Source organism: Phascolarctos cinereus, unplaced genomic scaffold (genome assembly GCF_003287225.1).
Source record: "Phascolarctos cinereus isolate Bilbo 61053 unplaced genomic scaffold, phaCin_HiC Scaffold_4;HRSCAF=312, whole genome shotgun sequence".
In the NCBI taxonomy this organism is placed as follows: domain Eukaryota; kingdom Metazoa; phylum Chordata; class Mammalia; order Diprotodontia; family Phascolarctidae; genus Phascolarctos; species Phascolarctos cinereus.
The window spans coordinates 518837407-518863646 of NW_027555847.1; the positions used below are offsets into that span (position 1 = coordinate 518837407).

Below are 26240 nucleotides of genomic sequence, written 5' to 3' on the forward strand. Positions count from 1 at the left end.
ACTTGTCTGGGTCTTTAAATTGGTTTAATTTCAATGTGTCAAAAGTTTAAAAATTTTTTTAGATGAATGTTAAAATACAGAGAAGCTTAATCACTTTGGAAAGGAGAAATTTTTACAACATTCAATATACATTCAATGTAATTTATCAGGAAATTATCAATTATCGAACACTAGTATAATTGGAGTTTTAAATCAAGTAGGGGCTCAGAGTTTCATTTCTTTGGGTAAATTTAAAGAGAAAAGCTTGGAAAATGTGATTTCATTTGTCATGGGAAAACAAAGATCAAGAAACTTTAGTTATATCATTAATTCTATCTATTGACACACACACATACATACACAGACATATATGTACAAAATTTAAGCTCCAATTTCATAGAAAAGTGGCATTTAAAAATTTTTGATGGTCTGAATTAGCACAGACATATAATCAATAAAACAAGAATTGCTACTCAAAAATTTCTTTTGAGTGACAGATATCAGGTGTCAGTGATAAAAAATTCTCTTCCCTCTCTAGCCCAAACGATTTCTACTAGTTATGAACAGGCAAAGTCATCTAGTTAACCCATTTAGAACAGGAAAATCAACACAGACAGAGGCTATGATGGAAAGGCTTTTTTATTTTTCCCCAGATAATTTTCAAATAAGAGGCCTTAATGAAAAAACGCTTAGTACTATCACCATGAATACCAGTAAGACCTTGGATTTTATACACATAGAAAGCTGAGAATACATTCCTCATGGCCCTAATTTAATAGTTCTTCATACAAAATTCTCTGTATTTTCACCATCAGCAAATAATGGTGGCACATTTTAGGAACTTTCATGTCTCCTATGTGACCTTTAAAACCAAGTCCTACATTTATTAATACAGTTAGAAAAATAAAAGCTTTAAGAAAAATTCATGGTGGTGAGTTCATGTTGCTAGTCACATATCCTCTTGCAACTTAATTCTTAAAATGCTACGTGCCATAAAGTCTCCAAGGTTTGACTTAAAAGGCTCAAAATTTGAAATCTAGTAAGATGATTTTTAATCAATGTGCATATCAATAAGACTTGCTTTCATTTTCAATCATCTTGGGAAAATCTATTCCCAGTGTCTGTTGGATGGCAGCCTTTCAAATATTAATAAATATATTACATGTATTTACAAACTTTCTCATATATTCTGACACTGATATGAGGTCAAACTACAGGGAGAGAAACATGGAACTCTCCACAGGGTAACTTTATGAGGTATGAGAACAAAAAGAAGTGGCACTCAACACCTGGAGTGAACATGAGAGAAGAGCAAGGAAAATGGAAGAAGGAATCCAACAGTGCTGCCAACCAAAAGGAAGAACACCTAACACTGAAGACAGCATTTTCAGGTTTGTACAGGGCATCGCACACCGCAGGTCATTTTATTTCATTTGAGTATACATTGCTCTAAGATCTCTTAAACTCCAAATGAAAGGGGCAGCACAGATGCCTTAAAAAAACAAACTGGATCATAGGTGAATGCTGAATAGCATCAAGAAGGATACTGAACAATTTTAAAATGTGAAAATGGGCACCTGTTCCTAAAGACAGACAAGGCAAAGGATTTTAAATTCCAGCCCTTTAAACTGAGAATTACTTCTTATGGGAATTAAGTGATCACTACAGAATTTAGCATAGGAAAACAAAAGGTTAAAACACAAGGATTGGCTTTGGCACCCCAAAAAGCACACCAATAGGACTAATACAAATTACAAGTTGACTGGTACTTTCCTCCTTTTCTTACAGTAACCATTTAAAACATTGTTCATTTGTATTTACCCTGCATCCTATTATGTTGAATTTGCCCATTTATAAGTCCAATGATCAAGAGAGCAAGAATGGTGACTAGAGTTTCATAAACTTCTGTACCATCATGGGTCTAAAGGAGGAAGATAAGCTGGAAAGGTCACCTCTTGTTATTTACTTTTATTTATTTTTGTGAATGTAAGAACATTCCTCAGTTTTAGGATGTCACCTTCTTTTGCTTTTGTGTAGCTTATTATGAGAGGAGGCAGTGTGTCCTTGCTTCAGGCCTCAAGTCCTGCCTTAGGCACATACTGGCTGGCTGACCATGGGCAGGCCACTAAACCTCCACTACCCCAAGCAACTCTCTAAGATTGCAAATTAAGTTTGTGTCACTGATCTGTGTCAATGAAGGGACTTTCTAGACTAGGATTTCCCTATACAGGTTAAATTATGGGTCCAGACCAAAAAACAAGCAAACAAAAAACTGGTCAAGCATGGCTGTGTGTGTGTGTATATTTATGCACATACATACACGTAGAAGGAACTTAATTAAGCTATCTTTTTCTCTTACCTTCATATCCCCTTTTCTAGCTAGCAATCATTTTAAAAGTTTGAGTATGGGGTCCCAATATATTGCGGTTCACATAAAATTTTTTCTTGAATATAAATTTCAAACAACTTAGTCTCTTAGAAAATGTTACAAATAAGTTTCACTGAAGTGTAGATTTTTTGAAACTCTTAAAATAATTTAAACTTCTACATAATCAGAAATCCCTGGAGACATTATAGTTTCACATGCAAATATGGAGAAACTGTTAACGTGCATTATTTAATTAATCATTAAAATTTATTTTGGAAATTTTAGGCTATGAAATAATAAAATTTTAATCCATTTTAAAGTAGTATTGGGATAGTTTTGAGGCATGTTAATTTCATATAGAAATGTTAACTATATTTTGATACAATAACAAATACTTATCATGCCACCTATGGTGCTGTCACCAGGTTGAATATGGATGTATCTACTACTGATTTATGAAAATTACAGTGCATATGCATTAACTGATCTGACAAATATCAATGGTTATTTGGTTGGTTGTTTTTAAGCACACCAAAATAACCTATTCCCATCTTATGACCTTAAATGAGCTGATAAATTTCAGGTGCCCAATGGCTCACCCTTTCTTCCCTCCTCCCTAACCCCCAATACTACACACATGAAGCCATTTGTGAGAAAAAGAAATGCAAAAAAGCATCTGAAGCCAGTCAGCAGGTTAATGTTCTTGTAACTTTAAAACAGCTAAACAACCATTTTTGTTTTAAAAAGTTCATTTACAAAAATAAATAAATTTGTTTCCAGTCTAAGACCTTAGGTACCAAATCACAGCCGAGTTTAGACTTGATGGCCAAGTTCCTAAGATATGAAAAACATAGTTGATAATGTATCTGCTACTAGAGCCATACCAGTGTGGTCAGAGGCTGCCAACCTGTATAGTCTCAAAACAGACCACCAACCTTTCAAGTGTGATCATGGGCTCTTTTGACATAATAGGAATATACTCAAGCTGCTGCCATACGCCTTAGTCCCCAAACTTCTGCTAAACCTCTATCACCCAGTCTATTATTACTAATACTACCAATAGTCATAATACATTCAAAGGAATAAAGTGTCACCTCCATGAGAGACACTGTTCAGTTACACTAGGGCTGACAAATCCAGCAGCTTCGGGGAAATAGTCACCCATTTGGGTGTACAGCTTATGCTGGTGTTTTACACTAGAACACAGACATCATAAAGTCCCTTATTTAACCAAAATCTCAGATTAACAATAAATTTAAAAATCAACTTGTTAGCATTAGCAAATCCTAGAGTTTATGTTGTGAGACAATAATTACTATAGCCCAAGTTAGGAGTTTAGCGTTCTCCAGGAGGGCTCTGGATTACTGTATACACTACATGTGAACACTATTAGGTGGAAATGCCAATATGACTTACTGCTTAGAACTGTGCTAACACTGATTCCTTTGTTAGGTTGGTTTCTCCTTAAAGAACTTCTCAGCCTTGGTTGGAAAACGATTCAAGAAATGGTAAAAAGCTGAACTCAGAGAAAACTGTTTTGTCCTTCAAATACACAAATTTTTAAAAAAAGGCAAGTTTCAAACCACTGTTTTCTTTCAGTGCAAATGATTGACTGGCTGACCTGTTGCATATCAGTAACAGATATGAACACAGAACTCAGTCAGCAGAACAACGTGGTACAACAAATATCTGATCTAATGCAAATTCAAGCCTATGAAATAAAACCACAGAAAGGAAAGGAAAGGAAAGACAATGCAGTTCTTAGTGTTCTCCCACCAATGCTGACTTTGTGAACAAGAGCAACTGGAAAGGCACGAGGCTCAGATTTCATTGATAGTTCTCTCCGAAGGGCAGTACTCCGAGGGACCTTCTGAGGACATGTAGAATGACTGTGTTTTCCTTTTCAAACGAGCTCGCTTGTTGGCCAGCACCAGGCTTCTCCGGCTGGAGCTGATAATTTCTGAAATAAACTTTTTGCAGTCTACACACACCTCCATAGTACTCCAGTCCTCCATCAATTCTTTGGGAAATTGTAGTTCTTCATCTGATTTATCTACAGACTTAGATTTTGAGGAAAATCTAAAAAAAAAAAGCCTAACTCAATACCTATATTTCCTTAATACAGAGCATCACGTGAATAAAATATAAATTCTGAAGGTAACAAATTTATACCACTGCTGAAATATAAGAATAATCTCATGATACTTTACCAAGAGGGGATTTATTATTCATTTATTTATTAGGGCCTATTATAAGTAAGACAAGATCTTCACTCATATCCTACTCCAATCTCACTGTGGCAAGGAGGTAATGCAAGGATAATGCAAGATCATGCCAGTAGAGGGCAACCTCTGGTAGGTCTTACCAAACTAAGTATGCTTCAAGGATCCCTTGAAATCATCTGCAAGGGGTCATCACCAAGGGGTTGTCCACCAGATTGTAAGGTTTTTCAGCTACAGAAACTCATTAACCCCCCTCAGTAAGATGTAGTAAGTTTCTATGTGCATCAATGGACTTGAAATCATGGATCCTTCAAATCCTGAAGTGCTTTCAAGGCATCAGATAGTGAAGACAAAGACCAGAAAACAATGTGGGTTTTTTGTTGTTGTTGTTGTTTTTAGCTAGGCAATGGGGTTAAGTGACTTGCCCAGGGTCACACAGCTAGTAAGTGTTATATGTCTGAGGCCAGATTTGAACTCAGGTACTCCTGAATCTAGGGCAGGGGTTCTACCCACTGCACCACCTAGCTGCCCCCTACAATGTTCTTTTTTTCAAAAGAAACTTGGGAAATTTGCTATGTAAAATATCTGAGAATCTCAAAATTATAATATTTGGAATGTAATGTATCCCCAAACTAGAATGCTAAAGGAAAAAAATATTTTGCTTAATTGAATATTCTGTTTAACTGAGAATTAACCACAAATGGGAATATAGGGATTACTGCTTTTCAAAGAGTTAAAGAGCAAAGGTGAAAAAAATACACCATGCTAAAATCATAGCGCACATAATTTAAAATCTCTGATTCTTCAGATGTCACTTCAGAATCTTGCAGTGGCCCAGTATCTTAATTATGCATATTAGTTATTGTATAATAGAAGGAAGATATAGCATTATTGTCCATATGACATAATAAAACCTGGAAGTTGTTCACTGATATGAATAAGTCCATTAATATGTCAGTTCACATACTTTCTCATAAAAGTAGAGTGCTAAATGTAGAATGCCACCCCTGACAAATGCTAGTGATTTTAGTTTTCTGGTTGTTTGGAATCTAGAGAAATAGTAGTTTATAGTACCATCTTCAAAATGGAAGTAATTTATATTTTTTAAGTTACTTATTTTATGGTTTCATAATTTTCAAAGATTTAGAGCTGGAATTTTTTAAAAAATCATTTAATATTTCATTTAAACTGAAAATGAATATAACTATAGTATAGCAGCAGTAAAATGACTTCAGTTTGTTTGGGCTCAATGCAAGCTCTCTCATTACTACCATGGTCTACCCTAGGAATTCTAAGTATTTGTGAAATGCTATATCCTAAATTCACTAATAATTCAAAAAATAAAAGCTTATCGTTCAAGTACAATATTTGAAGGGAGAGAGCCTAAAATGGGGATTTTCAGACTCTAGGACATGGTCCAAAAAATAGTTCATAGAGTAACTTCTCTCTTACTCTCCTCCCTTTTTGCAATAGAACTGCAATGAATAAGTTGCAAGAGTTAATAGCTGATACCAATCTACTTCTGGCTTGTGAGCTAATAGTCAATACTCAAATCATCCTCTCTTCTCTGAAAGTCTAAGGCCAATGTTGTCCTATCTACCTTCTCAAGATCCAAAATTTATTCAGTCCCTACCCTACCCTACCCTACTCAAGATGTGGCTCCCACTTAGCTCTGGAAAAAGTTTAGCACCTGTCACCTTTTTCAAACATTTACAAGCTCTGGAATCAAGTTTTATTTTTATAAGTAGAACATAAACACCTTCATGGTACAGACTGTTCTGTTTTTGTCTTTGATGGACATGGCAGTCACTTAATATTTGCTGGACTTTATTATTCTTTTTTTAATAACCAGCCCAAAACACTGAAGGCCAAACTCTACACAAAGGATAAAACTTGATTTCCTCCTAAAAATAAGAATGGGGAAAAGAATGACCAGAATGGTTCTATAGATGTCTTTAATCTTCATTTTAAAATAGTAAATTCATTTATAAAAGTTGCATTGTAAATGGGTTTCACTTTTGTAGTAGCTAGTTTAGAGCTGGAAAAGGTTAAAAATGATCTAGTCCAGCCCCATCACTTTATAAAAAAGAAACTGAGGCCCAGAGATATTAAGTGACTTGCTCAAAACCTCAGTGTAAAAGTTACAGAGCTGAGATTCAAATTTTGTGCTCTTTCCATTACACTGTCCTGCTTTATTTCTAAGTTTCAAAAAAGGTTAGGAAACCTAGTTAAACTATAAAGTAAGGTGGCTTTTAAATAGCTGCTTGCCTATTCACTGAGGCAATGAACTGTGTAGACCAGTCTGTTTTTGCAGGTTAGTGGAAAAATCCAAACCTATCACATCTTAGATACAGAAAAGATAATCCCTCTCTTACTAATAAAGTTCCAGGAATTCTCACCTGGCAATGCTCCGAAGTGGACGATGGTGGCTAGTAGAGGGTTTTTCGGGTCTCATAAAACTTTCTCCTCTTTGCAAGGCAGAAGGTCCCAGAGAAAAGATAGGAAGAGTGGAATATGGCTTGGATGGCAATCGCATCTGTTACCCCAAAATGAGACCAAGAATGAAAAATGTTGTTACAGATAGATAGCCTGCACTCTAAATCCATGCCCTAAAAGTGGCATGAGCTATTTATCTTAACTTACCTTTTTGCAACACTGTGAGCATACCGGCCTGTGTATGAAATCAAAAGCAGTAGTCAGTATAAGGCATGTGAAACATTTTGTCAATAATTGAAGGTCTATCTACCTGGGTAGATTAGATTTCTATACTTAATTGTGAAAATTCTCTATCCTTTCTCCTATAAGTAGGTGTACTTCATGTGACAGCAGATAGGACAAATACAACTCATCTCAGAAAAAGACCTAGATAAATGGATCACCTATATTTATATAAAATTTTCCTTTTTTTTAAAATATAAGGTGATCACATTAATTGCTTCTAAATTCCATGTCAAGTTTAAACATAAAATACTATCATCAGAATCATCCTTGCTTAAATTAAACAAATGATATCCAGGAATTCATTATCCTAGTTTATAATAATCAATTGTTTGGTAAATTATTATAAAGAAACCAATACACCACCCCCTCCAAAGATATAAAAATACAAGACAGACAAGTACAACATTACCAATAATTTCCCTGTGTAGAGCTTTAAATAAAACCAATGTCAGTGGGATTCTTACTAGTAAATATTTTTCATCATGTATGGATTGCCTTACCTCTTACAGAACTGACAAGTATAAGACCAAGTGAAGAAGGAAAACCTCCTAGTTCGGCAACAGAAGCAGAGCTAGGAAATAAAATTTGAAAAAGGAAGAACTGTGTCAACAGTTAATTTTCTAATGTTGGAATAACATTGTGATGTGCATGTTATATAAGTTCAGTGGATGCCATGAACATGACACTGAGACATTGGTTTTTAAGTTGGCTCTCCCTTACTTCATTAAAAAAAAAAACAACAACAATCCACAATTATATGTTTGCAGTTTCACATGAGTAATAAGGTTGTAGATTTAAAGCCCTGGAAACAAACTGAAGGACTACAAAAATTGTACTCTCCCATTCTCGGATGTTTCTTATTTACAAAACCCACCAAAAAACCACCTTAAGGTATATATGGTTTTATATACACATATTAATTACTAGGTTTATTTTTAAGCCCTCAAGAAAACTATCCTATTTGTTAGTTTGGTATTTCAAGAGAGGAACCTTAGTGATTCTCCCTCTTAAGGGAAAGATAGAAAGAAGTATCATTCCATTGCTAGTGAAGAGAAAAAATTCTATGCTCCAGAGAAATTCTAAGATCATGCTTCAACACCCACAGATATACCTTTCCTTTTTTCAGTGCAGTGTAGACATCTTTATACTGTTGGTACTTTTCCAGCTCTGCCTTTACCAGCACCTGGCGAATATGCATCACTTCCTCGACCGTGAGAGCCAAGCATTCCACTGGATAACAGAATTCTTCCTGAAATTCAAAATTCCACAGGAATAAGAAACTCCTATGCCCACTTCAAGTTTTTCTCTCAGAGAACCATTTACCTGATTAGTAGAAGCTTCAAAGAAGAAAGATTTCTTATGAAAACTAGAAAAGACTTGGCTGATTCGTGGGCATCACATAACTTTCAAATACCTTGAGATAAGGGATGGCAGTTAAAACTTTCAAATACCTTGAGATAAGGGATGGCATAATAACTGCTAACAGTCTACCTGATTCAGGTCTGTCTTTGTGCCATTTACAACAACAATAACATCAAAAGTTTTCAGGTTCAGGTGTTTTGTCTCATGGAGCTATTTAATTTAGTAGACATGTATATTTTTATCATGAAAGTTTTTCAATCATTTTTTGCTTGTTTAGTCCAATTGCATTGCAGTTTTATCTTTGGACTGGTAAATATACTAAGCTGTTACTTAGTGCTGGTGTTCCATATAGCATGTGAGATACAGACCAGTAGCAGCACTGATACTGTTTTCAAATGTATTTTGGTTTGTGGTGTCCAGAAAAGCCAAAGAAAGTGGTTAGTAATTTATCCCCAAAAGGTTTATTTAGTGGCATGTCACATCAGCAATCACAGAAAAACTCCAATTTTATGAATGGAATTTGAACATGAAACCAATAAGGTAAATTCACAGACGGAATGTGTTAATATGCATTTTTGTTCTTCCTTCCAAAAGAACTGTTAAATATATAAAAGATTTTTTTTTGGAGGCTAGACTAAAATATTATTACAAATTTCTTCTACGTGCTAACGGCTCAGGTTTTGATTCTCTAAAAATGGGTAGGTTAAAAGAGGTTAGATGCTGATGTAATTGATTCCACTGAATAAAAAAACCTCATTTCCATCTGTTTGTCATCCAGCTCTGCTTTTGATTGGACAAATCTAATAGAAAGACAGAACAATTATGCATTCCCACCATTCTATGCTTCACAGGCACTATTGTGGTGAAGTGACACTGAAACTTAATGTTCTCAGTATAAACACATTAATTCACTCCCACACACACATACACACACACAATAGCATTGCTCATAGCAACACACTGACATTTCTGAAATCTAACAAATAAGCCAGATGAAGAATCGGATGACTATGGATGTAGTCAGTTGATGAAGTTTTAACAATCAGTTCTGTCTTTCAATCAGAGAAAAATAAAAATTGAAATCTGTGGGATAAACTCCACAAACATTAGCATTTAAGAACCACCGCATTCTAAAGAACTATTGCCTTGCTTACTGGAATCAAATGCACACTTCCCTCTGTTCCTCCAAACACACACACACAAAAAGCTGCTAAAATTTGTTTAAATTTTTATTTTCTTTTATAAAAACCAATAGCTGCATGTGTCTTACCTAGTTGCTTGGGGAAAGAACTGTTGGTTCAGAAATATATGATTTGCTAAAAAAGGTGCAAAAACAATCACCCTTCACACAACTTCACCTTCCAATGGGAGAAATTTTCAGAAATAGCACAAGTGGTTTTACATTTAGGTTCTGTGTCTACTGTACTTTGATTTGCCTTGAGAAAGGGGGTAGTATCAAGAGGGAAGAAATAAGACTCCTTTTCAAAGGTATAAGCTGTCAAGAGTGTTATATCAAATAAATAGAGCTGGCTGAACATTCATTTGACGCAGCTATTGTCCTTTTAAATATTTCATATGAATAAGAGTTTTTTCCCACCTACTTCATTTACTCCTGAGTATATGACATTAATTTTAATCATAAATTTTTAAACTGCATATTAATGTAAGCCTATAAATAACCACTCATTAAATTATTTCACATAACTATAATGATTTTTTTTACTACCTTGTTTGTTAAAGGCTAAGTGGTATCTGTTTCACAACGTCATATTAATATATATGGTAAGGATATGTATGTATCATATTCTTTTAGTCTAAAAATGCTGACTCAAGCATATTTTAAGCTAATCACCTTTAACCATATTTGAAAGTGTACCACTTTATGGACTACACAGGAAATATGAGAATATTTTGTATGCCTTTTTTTTTTAAGAAAAGCTTCCTAAGCTACCCACTAGTAATATAATCCTTGTCAGGTTCAATGCTAATGTTTTAATTCTGGAGCTTTCACAAGGACAACAAAACTTCAATGCAACATGAAATGAAAAACAAATATGCTAAGTTAAAAGAAAAACTTTCTATATACTTTTTTTTAAATGAAGAGAAAGATAAATTCAATACTGCTGGGTAAATAAAATTTCAATGGATTGTGTTGAGAATGAAGTAGCTAAAACTCTAAAGCATCTAAAGCATTTAGAGTTTTAATCATAAACTATAGCCAGGTCTCCAATTATTTAATCATGCTTAATTATTTTATAGCACACACTACCTTCAGTTTAATCAGCAGACACTAGTAAAGGGGTTAAGGACCTAGACTCTACAAAACTACCACATTTTCTTTATCCTCTTACTTTGGATCTAACTCCCAAGGTCAGCAGGGAGAAGTCTGAGGGTACAAAAGTTTAAGAGGAGAATGCATATTATCAATATGCTGCATGGTCCAATGTTCCTTTAGAGTTCATTTTTCATATTAAGTGGCAGCATTAGGAACTAGTTCAATACTCTCATCCTGTTTTCAGTATTCACAAGGGATCAGATCCACTAATAAAAATATAGTGATAACCTAAGTTCATTCTGTAGTTTATGTTATTGAGCCACTGTATAAAAAGAAAGATAGTTTGCTCTTATAGTTGGCATTTTACAGGTAAATAGAAGAACCTAGAAAATTTGGCCCAAAGCACGCATCATATTCTGAGTTTTTCATAGATTACAAAGAAGCAGTTAAAAACCAAAATGAACAGCTGTAAATCTGACTAGTGTCTCTTTCATAATAATTAGAAACAATTAGGTCATTTCTTTTTACCATTGTTATGTTTAGATTTAGTGAGCTAAATTTAAACAGAGCATTAGAAAACCAAGGATCATTTATGAAAATGCTGGCAGATCATTGATGATAGTAGTAGGAACAATAGTAGTTAGAAATTAGGTCATTCAAGTAATACTGCCAGTATCAAAATAGGGAAAGGAATTGAGATTCACCCTGTATGCAATGACTTGTTACCAGAGAACAGAACTGGTTGAGACTCACTTACATTTGGGAATTTATTTCTACAGCACAATAGCCAATAAAGAATTGGTGCAGAAAACAGCTTCTAGGTCAGCTAATAAAACATACTACTCAGGATAAAAAAAACCACAGTGTGCAGGATGGAAGCCCTTTGCTAGAGTAAACAATTAACTCTGCTTACAAAAAGATCATCTGCTTTGCATGGTAAATTTACAGTCAAAATCAGTGTCATTATGTTCCAAGATAATTTTAATGTATTTTATATGAGAGCTTTTGAACCTTTCTCCTTGCTTTAAAAGCTTGAAGATTCAAGGATAGTAAAATAGACCATGTATGAAAATCTTAAACGTAATAACAAAACATTAGTAATCAAAATATTTCAAACAATTGAAAATAAAAGCAGAAGGAACAACCATTTCTCTCTGTGCAAGAAAGAAGTGGGTTTTCATAAAGCCACATGACACCCCTAACTAGCATTACATATCTTTTTGAGGAGAGGCTGGTAATGAAAAACGATCACTCTCCCAGCAAGCATAGACACAGTGCTACTCTTTAGTGACAGTACATTCATGAACATTGCCCCAAATGGAGAAAGGCCTTAAAGCACACCAGGTGCAGAAGGCAGAAATATTGCTCAAAATGATCTGGTTGTGGCTTACATGGCTACGAGTATAATCTTCACCAGGAGCTTAGCTACACCAATCAAAGTGGCTATTAATGCCATTTTCTTGACCAGGAACAATCCAGGTGGGGAGCATTTAGTGCATTAGCAATATATTTCTAGTCTGAGAGGGCAGAATGAAAGGCTTTTTCCATGCTGGAGAATGAGATTATGTGAAGGGAAAAACATCTAGGGCATCTCCCTAATCTGATGCTGCATTTTTAGTTTGTTGTCCTTTCGAAGTTGATTTTCCCCTCAAATGAGGTAATTGAGTGATCTATAAATCCTACAAAAGACTGAAATCAATGATCAGAAGCATAGTGCCAATCTAAGCTGTTAAATATTTGCAGCAGTACTTGCTCTCAAAGAGGGTGCAGAAATGTAAAATAATTCCCAGAACCGGCAGAAAGAGGCCAACCTTTGCGGATTTCCACCTGCTGGTAAAAGCTCTCTCACAGAGATAATACATAGCCCCTGCTACCCCAAACATGGCTGCTTCAAAGGGATGAGAGCTGAGCAGAGAAGCTGTTTGTATGGTAGAAAAAAGTGGTCGGAAAGATGTCCTTGGCCATAAACTGGTTATCCTAGGAACCTGAACAATAGACAGGGAAAAAAAGAAAATTTCGAAGGAAAAGAAAAGATGGAACAAAAAAACAAATAATGCAGAACATGAATGATGTCATAATAGAGATTCCAAGTCATGAAATTAAAAAAAACCCTGAAAATGTAAAGATCAAGATATATACATGCACACATACATATATGTTCTTGTGTCAGTATTTGTATCCATTAGTATAAACCTAGAAAAATCTGAATTTCTAATTGCTGGAGACCAATTTCACTCTCATAACAAAGACCTACATTTGGACTTTTTTTTTCCAAATCGCTTGTTTAATCTTTACTATCAATGCTTTTTTGTTTTTTTGTTTTTTTTTTTTGCTTTTAGGCAATCGGGGTTAAGTGACTTGCCCAGGCTCACACAGCTAGTACGTGTCAAGTGTTTGGTCTGAGGCTGGATTTGAACTCAGGTCCTCCTGACTTCAGGGCCAGTGCTCTATCCACTGCGCCACCTAGCTGCCCTATCAATGCTTTTGATGATGGGGTAGAATAAATGGAAATTAAGAGTATATAGGACAACTAACTGCTTTACATGAGTGATGGAATACATGGCTAAGAAATTCTAATAACCAGCTTGCTTGGTTTCATAAGTCAGAGAAGGAATTTAAAGACCAGCCTTCTTTCACTCTGCTGGAAAATTACAATCATTTGGCCAAAGTTGAATAAAGAAACTTCAGACATCCTGTAAAAGGGGAGGAAAAAAGGGTTGATAAAAATTAAGATTATTAGCAAAAACATTTACATGTCTCAGTAGTAGAAGGATTTCAAACACAAAAGAGTAACTTGTTTCAAAAAAAGGGGTATATATTCTAATCATCATCACTCCTCTCACTTAAAAAAAGGTTATCACTTAATAAACTAGAGGGCATTATTGTGAAAGTAAAACTTTTGCTATAATATTAACTTTTATATACATTATGTTATTTTAAGAGGGTTTTTGAAAGAATAAAGATTTTATATGAAATGCATACATTATACTCATGTTGTTCTGAAAAATTATAAGAGAAATTTGAGAGTCCAAGAGATTTCACATGACATTTTAAAAAATTATTATTAACAATAACAATAACAAAGATATAGCACTTTCAGATTTACAAAGTGCTTTACACAAATTATCCCATTTGTTCCTCACAACAACCCTGTGAGGTAGGTGCTATTATTGTGTCCAATTTACAATGAGGAAAATGAAGTTAAGAAAAGGGGACTTGCCCACGGTCACACTGCTAGTAAGTATCTGAGACAGAATTTCAACTCAGGTCTTCCTCACTCTAAGGTTCACACTCTACCTGCTACACAACCATTTTTCTAAATAGGTTTCATCTTATTTACCTACCCCATAAAAGAAAACATCAACGTAATAAGACTATGTATACTTACCAATAATTCATCTTCACAAGGAAGTAAGGTAGCTAACATGAGTACCATGAGGACTGCAAAGTGCTTTACATATGTTATGCCTAAAGTTGTGGAGAGTCGTTCTTGGTATATTCTTTTGACTAGTAATTTGCATTCCCAGATGAGCCTAACTTTGTTAGCAATCAATCGAAAACATTTAATTTAATATGTATGGTTTTAGCCTTGTCCCCAAGAGTTTTTATATAAATAGATATGCTAGAATGCAAAAAATTCCTTAAGGTCAAAGGCTTATAGATAAGATAAAATAGATAAGATAAAAATCTTATTTAATCTTTGTATTTCTCCTAGATACCTAGCACAATGCCCTGCACATGGGGTGATATAATAATAATAACAAGAGTTAACATTTATATATTGCTTTAAGGTTTGCAAAGTCCACTTGGTACAGTGCAGGTACTTAATAAATGTTTACTGATTGATTATTGGTGGATTGAAAGATTATATATGTATATGTGTATACTATATAAAATCTCATTTGATCCTTACAAAAAATTTAATATTATCCCTATTTTCAGATGAGGAAACTGAGACTGTGAGAAGTTAAATAACTTGCCTAGAATCAGTTAGTAGGGGACTGAGACCGAATTCAAATTCAGGTCTTCTTGACTCAAAGCCCAGCACTCTTATCCACTGTACCACCTTGCTGCCTCCATATGTATGTAGGTTTGTAAAGATAAGAACAAAAGGCAGCTACAACACTGAATGATATTCCTAAATACAAAGGAGCATAAAACTTACACTAACATTAAAGAAAAAAAGTCCAAAAATTATTTTATCTTTTAATCAGTGGCAAACCTACTGAATTTTGCTGTGAAAATGACTATTCACTATGTACTTTATCACCTCTTTTTTTGGGGGGGTGTGAGGCAATTGGGGTTAAGTAACTTGTCCAGGGTCACACAGTGTTATGTGTCAGAGGCCATATTTGAACTCAGGTCCTCCTGACTCCAGGGCTAATGCTCTATCCACTGTGCCACCTAGCTGCCCATGTACCTATCATTTTTGCTAAAAAGGAAGGGTTTCCATATTCACAGGTTAAAATAATTCTTCTTATATATGGCATCCACGGATATTTTCTTTATCACACGGAAATGAAATCCTGTCAGAAACTCAAAAAGGCTGTTTAAAGAAGATAAGAGTTGTGTCAATCTTCACACAAATCATAATCTCAAAAGAATGAGATTTCAAAAATCCCCAACTTTGATTTTCATAATGGTGCTTTCCTCAACCATATTCCTGGGGAACAGAAATGCACTGAACACTTTCAGGATTTATGTGTGTACTCTGGGTCAGTAAGCATCCTCTCCCTTGTCCTTTTCTCCCTTCCTGTATGAAGAGGATCACAGCGTTGAAGAGTCTATCCTTGTACCCCTTGAGAAAAAAATCATCAAATGTTAATGAACCAGAAAAAGAAGCTCCAGATCTCCTTCTTCATTTTCTTCATTTTTGAATCAAGTATGCCTTTTATAAAGTGACTTGCAAGCATTACAACAAAGCATTAAATTTGAGATCCTGGGGCAGAAATATTGATTCAAGCCTTGTGACACACTGGAAACCTTTCTTATGCCAGGAAAGACTAAACAAGAAGCTTTTCAGACTTTTTCTAGCCAGTGGAACTGCTGAATTCTTGTTGGCAGGGGGCTAGTGGACTCTATGTCCTGCTGACCCAAGAAATAAGAAACCATACACTGGGCCTGCCAGTCTCTTGGGGAAATCTGGTAACTTCTTCCAGACAGCACCAGTTATTTTGTTTTTCTCCAATTTTCTATTTCATCCAGTGAACTGGGAAACAAAGTACAATGGGCATTAATGGGTCAAAGATTTTTCTCTTCCAATAAACTCAGTGTTAAAATGTGCTTTATCAGTGAACTCAATAATATACAACTGGACTTTGCTAGAGAATCTTTCAAGTTTTTAAAATCAGTATTAACACAGGACACATAAAACATTTCTTTAATATGATTCTATGTCTCCTAGTGGAAAAAAAAAGTCATTGAAATCTTTTAATTTTGTTTATAAAGAATACTGAAACTTGACTCAGATGTTATTTTTATTTCTTTCACATAAAAAAGTTTAAATGTAAACCTTTGGATTTGTTTCTTCCCCCTGAAAATAAGCTACTACCCAGTCTTTTAATTACTTACAAGTGATCTGGAGCTCTGTCGGGATGGTGGCAGGAACTGTCTAACGTTGGTGGGGGTTTCCTTTTCAATGGAATGTCGTCTTTGGGGTGGCTGCCGTCTCTCTGGCTGGGGTGTTGATGATATGGGCAAGAATTTTGGAGGCACTAAAAATTTAACCAAAATAAGTTAGCTCTCTCACCACCAACGATTCCTCCCTGACCCCCTAAAACATTTTGCTTTGGTTATTTTCTAGCAGAAATGTTCCTTACACTGCCAGTGATTAGTATTGTATTTAAATATAAGGTGTCTGATAGAGAGGCACCTAAAAAGAAGACCTCCTTATTTGGGATTTTTTGAAAAATATGAGAACATAAAATCTTGCATAGATGAAATTGAAGCAGATATTACAAATATAAGGGAAAACTTTCAAGAAAGGTAACACGATAGGTTAATGATAGAAAAATCATTCTCTCTAAGTTTAAACGTTAAAATAAACTATAACAATGATACAGCTACTTCATTACAAATATCTAACTATTAATAGAGAGGCACTGGAAATTAGTGTCTCTACTTTGAAGTGGAGAAACTGAGGCACAGAATAATGGATTTGGAATTCTAGACTCTTATCCTTACATTCTGATGACTGAATCACAGTTCTCTTTGACAAGAGTTTTGATGCCAGCTTACGTTCACACAGCCATTTAAGGTTCATGAAGTTCCTCCCCACCCACCTAAAAACAGGCTGGGAAATAGAAACTACAAAGTAATCTTTATAGACAGTTTGTAATCTTCACACTTATTTTATAGGAATCAGAGAAAGTAGACTCAGAGTAGTGAAGTGACTCACCCAGAGTAATTATCTGGGCTTGTATATAAACAATGGTCTCATGACTCCAAGTCTGGACCTCTAATAAATTTAACTTGAAGAAAAAAGATAATTTTAAAGAAGTGTTTCAGAGTCAATATAATTATGCATTAATTTTTTGAAAACAAAAGAACCTAGAAATAATATTTAATTTGTATTTAATACTTCTTTCCACTCTCTGCAAAGTAAACCTTGTAGGACTGATCTGATGAAAAAAAGTAAAAATCAAAACAAAGCCAAATATATTGATTTACAGATTGGATTATTTCATTGAAAGAACCACAAAAAGAAAACAAAAAAAAGCATAGGTTTAAAGATTTTTCAATTAGAGTATTTATTATCTGATTTGACTCTTTCCCTTTAGAATTTAATTGTCAAAAACCAACTAAAAACAATAAAAAATGCTTCCATTTCTTATGAGAGGCAGCTAGGTAGTGCAATGAATGGTGTGTTGGACTAAGTCAAGAAGTCCTGAGTTATCACTTAAACCTCTCAGCCTCAATTTTCTCACCTGTAAAATGGGGAAAATAATAGCTTCTACCTCATAAAGTTGTTCGAGGACCAAATAAGACGATGTATGTAAAATGCTTTACAAACCTTAAGGTGTTATATAAACGCTGACTATTAGTGTTATAGCCTATTTAAAATAAATGGAAAATTACACACACACACACACACACACACACACACACACACACCACACCCTAAAACATTTAGGGCAATGTTAATGGAAATTCAAGTTACCTTTCTGCTATTTAATAATAAAATTAATCAAAATAAACTTTATCTTTTGCCCCTAGCCCCCCAATGGGGTCATAATGAAAATCAAATGAAATGTTACATGTATTTGTAAATCCCATCAAGATTTTCTTTTCCTTTATCATTTCTCTCTACTTCCCCTTGAAGAGAAACGATAAACAAAAAAAACAATATTGAAAGGATTAAAAAAAAAAGTATGTACCTTTCCATTATAGACCAGGGAAATCCAGAAGGAAATGGTAGGTGTGAATAAACTACAACCTATCGTCAGGAAAGACGTGGGCAGAAAAGTGATTGTCAACAAAGAGATACAACATTGAAGAAGGAGATTGTCAGTTACACAAAGTCAAAAAAGTCTTAGTGGAATTCTAAGTTTGTGAAAGCTTCTTTTTTTTGGCATTAGCCATTTAAAATACAGTAAGATTTTTTGGACATCTGGTATAGTGAGAGTGAGCAGTTAACTGATGCACAGTCTTCATGATCCAGTGGTATCCTGGCAAAATCAAGAGATACAGAGGCAGGCCCTGGACCACTGGGTTGAACCCTTCTAAAGGATTCATGGTAGGACATGAACAGTTGTCATTTTGCATGACAAAGTGTAGATAAGTTATGATCTGTGCACTTAAAGGGGATATTCATATAAATGAAATCAGAGATCCACTGAAATAGCAAAGTTCCAATTTTCCTAAACGCTATATAAATACCACATTGAAACATTCAGGAAATAGAAAAACTAAACTATCATGTTCAAAATATGGAACAGGAAATGTGAGTATATACAAAAAATAGTTATACAGTCACATGGAAGTCACCTTGAAGTGTTTAAAATCACTTCAGGAAGTTTAGTTCTTTCATAACTTCTTGCATACTAGAATAATTAGAAGAACACTTTTGGTTCTCTGAGCGTATGTGTAGTAAGTTGTTGGGCTTCAGATCAGACAAAGATATGTAAGCAACTCCAATCTACATGCAAGAGTCTTCCTGATAACTAATTATGAAGATTTATCTGCTAATACAGATCTGCTTGATTTGTCAGAAATGAATATATATAACAGGATGAAAAATAAGATGAATAATTTACTTTAAGTGAAACCAGCCAACATAACAACTACAACAACAATAATAATACTGGCTAACATTTATATAGTGCCTATTATTTGCCAAATACCGTGTTAAACACTTTATAATTATTATCTCATGTGATCTTCACAACCACCCTGTCAGATAGGTAATATTATTATCCCCATTTTACAGGTGAGAAAACTAAAGCAAACAGAGTTCAAGTAATTTGCCCTGGGGCACACCATTAGTAATTTGGATTTGGAACAATGAATTTCAGCTTAGGTCTTCCTGACTCCAGGCCCGGTGCCCTATCCACTGTACCACCTAGCTGTCAAATAGTAAGCCCAAGAGGACATAGGATTAGTAATTAAAAGACTTGAGGTCTAATATCAGCTCCACCTGATGACTTTCTTAGCAGCCTTAGAAAACAATAATCATGTAATCCTGACTGTTAAAATTTCAATGCCATTTCTTGACACTTCCCAGTGTCCATAGGATATTTTGAGATATTCTGACGAAGGATTAAATACAATTTATTATGTAGTTGTTCCAATTTATTTAATACAAGCCAGTGTCATAGTAGATAGGGTCTTAGACTCTGAGTGAGGAAGATCTAAGGTCAAATCTGTCTTCAGACACTTAGTAGTTGGGTGACTCTGGGCTATTTATTTAACCACTGTCTGCTTCACTTTCCTCATCTGAACATGGGGATAATAACAGCACTCACCTCACAGGATTGCTATGAGCACCAAATGAGGTGATACATGCAAAGCACCCTGCAAACCCTAAAGCATGATATAAGTTCCAGTGATGAAGATGATGACGGTGATGTAGAATATTCTACTGGAACACTAATACTTACTCTTTTTGCTTGGCATAGCCTCTAGTATGGGGTCTTCCAGAAAGGAGGGAGATATGCTGCTACTGCTTGCTGACTTGTGCACTGTTTCCTCCTAGAATAAGTTATGGAGGGAAAAGTAAGATTTATAACTCGGCCATTTTCCCCTAATATTAAATCATGACAAACTTCAATATAAAATATCTTCATTATCTCAGCAACCATGACCAAAAAAAAGTAAAATCAGCAAAGAATTCAAAACTTTAGTTTAGTATATCAATATGCCAAGGATTTTGTCACTGTGTGAATTCCTTCCACTGATAAAGATCACAAACTGTCTATAATTTGTAGTCTTAGAGGGTGATCTGAAGCTTAGAGACACTAAATGATTGCTCATGCACACACAACTAATGTAAAACACCTGACTGGAATCTAGGTCTTCCTGATCCCAAATCCATTCTTTTATCCACCAAGCCAGACTGCCTTATGAGTCTAGTACAAAAAGTTAAAAGGCAGCTGCTTCAGTATATCATAAACCAAGAGGGAAATTCCCAACTTAGTTGTAAAACTGAATGCACCATTAATTGTACTATGAAGCTTGAAACACTGTCTCCACAATACCACGAGAAATTGTCAATTGTTATATTTCTTACACTAGCAAGATATCAGTAGCTTTCCTTAACTTAATAAAAAAAAGGTTTTGCATACATCTTTACTTGAAAAGTGAGATAAATGGAAGTGATATAGGTTTTCGTGACTAATTTCTAGTTAATGTGTCTTTGAGAATTAGCTGTTTACTATAAACTAACCTTACCTAAAATCTACTGGAATCTGAAATTGTTAGATTCAAACAAGCTCTAGTACAAAGAATCTAGTCAAAGAACAGGAAGAAAAAAAAGAGGCTGTGCAAACCATGAAATTCAAACAAAGAAGGCTTGAGCAGTGACCTTCCACACTCTTTAGACTACGTTTAACAAATCAAGCAACACAAATGAAATCTTTATCCCAGACACAGTGTAGGTCACATGAATTTCAAGGAGGAAGAGCTAGCCAGTAGCATGAGAATAATGCCCCTTCTGGGTATGGATGATCATTAAGAACATGCTGAGAGGGGTATAGTTGAAATTATTTTCAAAGAATGACTGTACATGATCTGCCACGCCTCATGTCACAGAGTTAGGGTAATAAACATCAGGTTGGAAGGCACGTTATAAATTGTTGTAGGTCAGACCTGACTTGGGCTGGTCTAGTGGTGCAGGTTTGGGAGCTGAACACAATGAGATACCCATAGTCCAACTGTTAGCAAAAGGAAGTTTATCTAGGTATTGCATGAAAAAAGATATTTATCAAAGACACAACATTAACTCAGTTGGGAACAGCTTCCCTGCTTCTCGTTAGCTATGCTGGCAGGCTGGTCAGCACACATCAGAAGGGTGTGTGTCAAACCTAAGAAGGAGCTGACTCTTTCCAGGCTGGCTTTAGTCCTTAGGTCACCAGAAAGCTACATTTATGGTTCCAGCCCTAGTCCCCTGGACCAATTAAGTCTCAATAATGGTTTCAATGCCTTTTGAGGAAAAGCTAGCCCAGTCTGTATGGGGGTAGGTGTTATTCCTACAACTTCAGTCAACTAATCCAACACCCATATCTCACAAACAAGGAAAAACAAAGGCCATAGAGATTATGTGATTTGCCCAATATCACACTGTAGAGGAGCCAGGACATAAAATTACTTTCTCTGGCTGCAGCTCCAGTATCCTTTCTACCATCTATGCTGCCTCTTCCTGTCCTATCTCCCTTCCCCAACAAAATAATCCCAAAGATGTTCAACTATGATGTTAAAAACTGTTAAATTTATTGATGCTAAGGGCAAACTATCTCTCTTTTCTAGTTTATAAATGGATATGAAACACATTCTTTTTCTGCTGAACATTCTTTTGGCATATATCATCTTTGAAGTTCTACATTTAAAAATCTATTTCCTCTCAGGTCCTCAGTCTGCAATGGTGTATTGCCACCAGCTGGGCGGTGGAATTTTGTTTATGGACATATGGCTCAAATAGGCAAGTTTCAGGCACAGCCACAATTAACTTAAGTTTGGTTTTATCCCTAGGTTTGAGTAGAAAATTTCATTCCAGGTTCAGGATTTAGGCAAAGCTTTAATGGAGCTTCTAGGGCAGCTCCAAGATGGCTGGTCAGACTAAAAATTTGTCTTTGAATAAAACTGAAAATACCTGAAATAGATCATTAGTGAAATGGTTAGTAGGGTGAATGTGTTAACATGTCCTAAATGCTTTTACAAATTTGGTTCCATTTTCCACCAACTTTAAAATACCTTATGTATATGTGTGTGTGTGTGGGCACGCACACACACACACACACACACACACACACACACATATTTAAAGTAAATGCTTTTGCAGTTTGCTTTCATCTTTATCATGAATATTTAACAGTTATTTTCCTAGCTATTACTGGCAAAAAGATAACCGGGCAGAGGCAGAAGGGGTGGAGTGGAGTGGGGTGGGGACAGACAGATGATTTGTTCTTTTGAATTCTGAAGAAAAGCTCTTTCCATTTTACATTTTTCCACTGCAGCAACCCTATTAAAAAAAATAAAAGGCAGAGAAGTTTATTAACTATTCTTATCTATAAAGCAGGTTACATAAATGTTTGTTGTTCTGAAAAAACTTTAAAGAAGAAAGGAAGCATGGTAGTGAAGGGGGTGAGAAGCCACTTCCCTGGAGTCAGCAGACATGTTCTAGTGTAACACCTGCCCTTAACTAGCTTTGTAACCTTGGGGAAATCACTTTCTGTCTACAAATCTCAGTTTTCTTATCTCTAAAATAAGGAGATTGCACTAGATGATCTCTAGGGCCCCTTCTAGATCTAAAATTATATGGCTCTCCCTCAGGCCCTTTTGAAATAGGCAAAGTGGGAGTTCTAAAGAGTCAGACCAGCAGCATAGCTTCCCTCATGGTTCAGAACCTAGAAACAATTTGAAAGGGATTTTCAAATTCTGACAAAGTGAATGTAAAAAGTATATGAAAAAAATAAAGGAGATTAATGTTGCATAAATTATATCATCACAAAATTCTAAATGTTTGTTGACTTATATAGTACTTCCCATTGACAGGGATGACCAAAGATGTTGAAGAAGCCTATTTGCTGAAGCCCCTATTTAAGAGGCTGAGCTAAACATGAGGAAGGAGACTGGGAGAAACTGATCTTTGCTAGGTAATTTGACGCATTTTTCCTCAATTATCATTTGGATAGTAATGGAAGACCCAGGACATAATACCCTATCAGGGAAAATCTCTTTCCTTTATCCCCCTTCCCCAATTTGTCATTATGAAAAAGCCACAGATGCCAATTAAATCAGTGGACCCCAAGACAGCTAGATATAAAGGAATAGGAACTATAGCTCCCAAGATGAGATCTCAGCACCAGATGCAGTTTACCTGTCCAGCCTGTACTATCTCAAGAGAGAACAGCAGAAGCAATCTACTCCATCCTGGTCCTCCTACCTATCTGATCATTCCATTTCAGTCTCCATGCTGGCTTATCATCCATATCATGGCTTCTAATAGTGGGTGTCTCCCAAGGCCCTGCACTGGTTGCTCTTTTTTTCTCTCCTTACACTCTCACTTAACGACTTCATCAGTTCCCAAGGGTTTAATTATGCAGATGAAACCCTGCATAGGAATCCAGTCCTGCCTCGGGATAACATGAGACACTTTCCCAGGATTACCCCAGCCTGAAGTCATGGAACTAAGAGTCATCTGAGATTGTTCACAAGGCATTCAGAGAAGACAGAGAGAAGAAGCCAGATCAAGATTGGGGGCCCTCAGACTCATACTCCATGTTGAATCCTGTAGACTTTGTGGAGTCAAGACTTGTTATTCTCTGCTTCTCCGCATAAAGATTCGCTGGGACAGCTGCTATTCTGAGAGGCTAGTTATAGAAGTGGTAGGTGGGGTAATACAAGACACTGTTGGTAAAACTAAATTAGTTCAATTGCTCCAAAGATAATTTGGAATTAAGCTGGAAAAGAAACTAAACTGTACATATTGTTTGATCTAGAAATACTACTACTACTAGGGCATGCATATGTATGCACACACATATGTATATGTGTGTACCTATACATACGTACCTATTCACGTATACATATATGCATGCATGTATGTATGTATCTCTCCAGCAAGGTCAAAGAGAGTGAGAGAAAATATTTGTAATGGCACTTTTTGTACTAGCAAAAAACTGGAGGTAAAATAGGTTTCTATCTATTGAGGTAAGGCTGATCAAATTGTAATATGTGAATGTAATGGAATACTACTGTTCTGTAAGAAAAAACAAATCTGAAGAATTCAAAGAAACTTAGAATGATGTCTACAAACTGAAACATGAAGCAAACAGAACTAGGAAACAGGATGATCCACTTTTATGCTCATGGAACTCTGAAATTCCTTTATCTGGTCTCTCTGTTATTATTCCACCTTGCACTCTGGCTTGTAACCCTAAATCTAGTCTTCATCCTTATCATAAACTCCAATCCCTCTATCCTCCAGTTCTTTCTCAGGTCATCATTCCTGAACTGGCTACACTCTTCTTTTGACATTCTGATCCACTGATGAGTCCAGCTCTATAATCTCTTCTCTTGTATCACTTGCCTCCTTATTCTATCACTGGTCCTGTCCTGCCAAGTCTCAGTCTTAATACTACTTGCACTTACTTGATGTTGAATGAAGCTGGGAAGAATCATGAAGCCCTGCTCACTACAAATCTGTGTTACATAATCTGAACTATACTTTCATAGTAGCAAATCAATCCTTTTACACTTCTCTAATCAACTCAGTATCCCACTCACAATGGCACCTTTTCCAAAGCTTTTCATTCATACTCAAACCTCCCATAGCATCCTGCTTCCCTGACCTGTCAACCTTGCCTCATATTTGAATGAAAAAATGAGAGCATTGGCCAAGAGTTCCTTTGTCTCATTTCTTCTTTATCTCATATCACTCAGATGCCTTCCCCCACCATCTCTTACTTGATGGTGTCAAGATATTAGATTTACTAGCTGTGTGACCCCAGGCAAGTCACTTAACCCCAACTGCCTAAAAATTTAAAAATTAAATTAAATTTTAAAAATAACATGCTAGGAGACACCCTGTTTTCCAGAGCTAAGGCCCCACAAGCAAGCTGTGCCCTGAGCTTGGTATTACAACAATCCTTTGCACTCACTCTCTGGATGATCTCAACCACAGCAAAATCCCAGAATTGTTTCTGGTCATGAAGCCCTTATGAATCAAACTTGTTACGTTGTTGCTGTTACCCTTCATTTTCAGGGTTACAGTTCACTGTGCAGCCATTGGTATAACTATGTCAATCTTCTCACACTAAAGCAGCCCCCCTCCCCCACTAGGGGCAGGGCTCTGGCACCTGTGTCCTTTCTTGCAAGCTGCTTCCCCTCACTTTGAAATTAAATTTCTGTTTGATTCCTAACTCTCCTGTCTCTAGCCTGCTTTGTTCAGCTCTGGCCACCCACAGGTTAGAGCTGGTTCCATCTGGTTGACAATGGGCAACTCATTTTGATTTCAGTTCTTACTCCCACAAAAGTGTCATTATAAATATTTTTTTTATATATGACTTTCTTTGAAGGGGATCTATCCTCAAATATTGTCAAGAGGGGAGAATACCAAAAGATTAAAAAATATATTATATCTACTATTACTAAAAAAAAGTAAATTAGTAAAGTTACTCATAATTACTGGCCTATATCCCCTACTTTCTAAACTCTATAAATTTTTATGATAATAATCTACATATGCAAGGGCATCCTCACTGAAGCTTTGAGAAAGGTACAAATGGTATTCTACGAAAGAACACATTTTTATAATCACATAACTGACTGAAGGTATAGGGACTGTGAAATCCCAATCTGCAAATTATTTGTTGGTTATTAAAAGAAGTTTTTGATTTAGTTAATTGTTTTAATGTGACAGGCATTTATTTATTGAGTAACTACTATACATCTAACACTATATGCTAGATGTTGGGAATACAAAGACAAAAAGCAAGTGGTGCCTTAAGGAGTTTACATTCTACTGGAGGAAAACATGTATGCACATAAGAAATATAAAAAAAGTAATTTTTGTGGAAAGCACTAGAAACTAAAAGGATCAGAACAGATTTGTGGTGGAAGGTAGCACTTGAGCTGAGCTCTGAAGAAATCTTAGGTT

At 35.6% G+C, this 26240-nt stretch overlaps 1 protein-coding gene across 3 annotated transcripts in view; it reads right to left on the bottom strand.

The window, feature by feature from the left end:
• Positions 1-600: 600 nt before the first annotated feature.
• SPIRE1 (spire type actin nucleation factor 1) overlaps positions 601-26240 on the bottom strand; it is a 236947-nt gene continuing 211307 nt past the window's right edge. For 2 of the 3 annotated variants that reach the window (XM_020985573.2, XM_020985572.2), the window contains 7 exons: positions 20026-20116; positions 16499-16641; positions 8402-8539; positions 7791-7861; positions 7213-7240; positions 6969-7105; positions 601-4426 (listed from right to left, as the gene is read on the bottom strand). In XM_020985573.2, coding sequence (XP_020841232.1) covers positions 4168-4426; positions 6969-7105; positions 7213-7240; positions 7791-7861; positions 8402-8539; positions 16499-16641; positions 20026-20116 — 867 coding nt within the window. In that variant the 3' untranslated portion in view covers positions 601-4167. Of the gene's footprint in view, positions 4427-6968; positions 7106-7212; positions 7241-7790; positions 7862-8401; positions 8540-12738; positions 12913-16498; positions 16642-20025; positions 20117-26240 lie in introns of all 3 variants that reach the window. The other variant, XM_020985571.2, reaches the window with a different exon arrangement.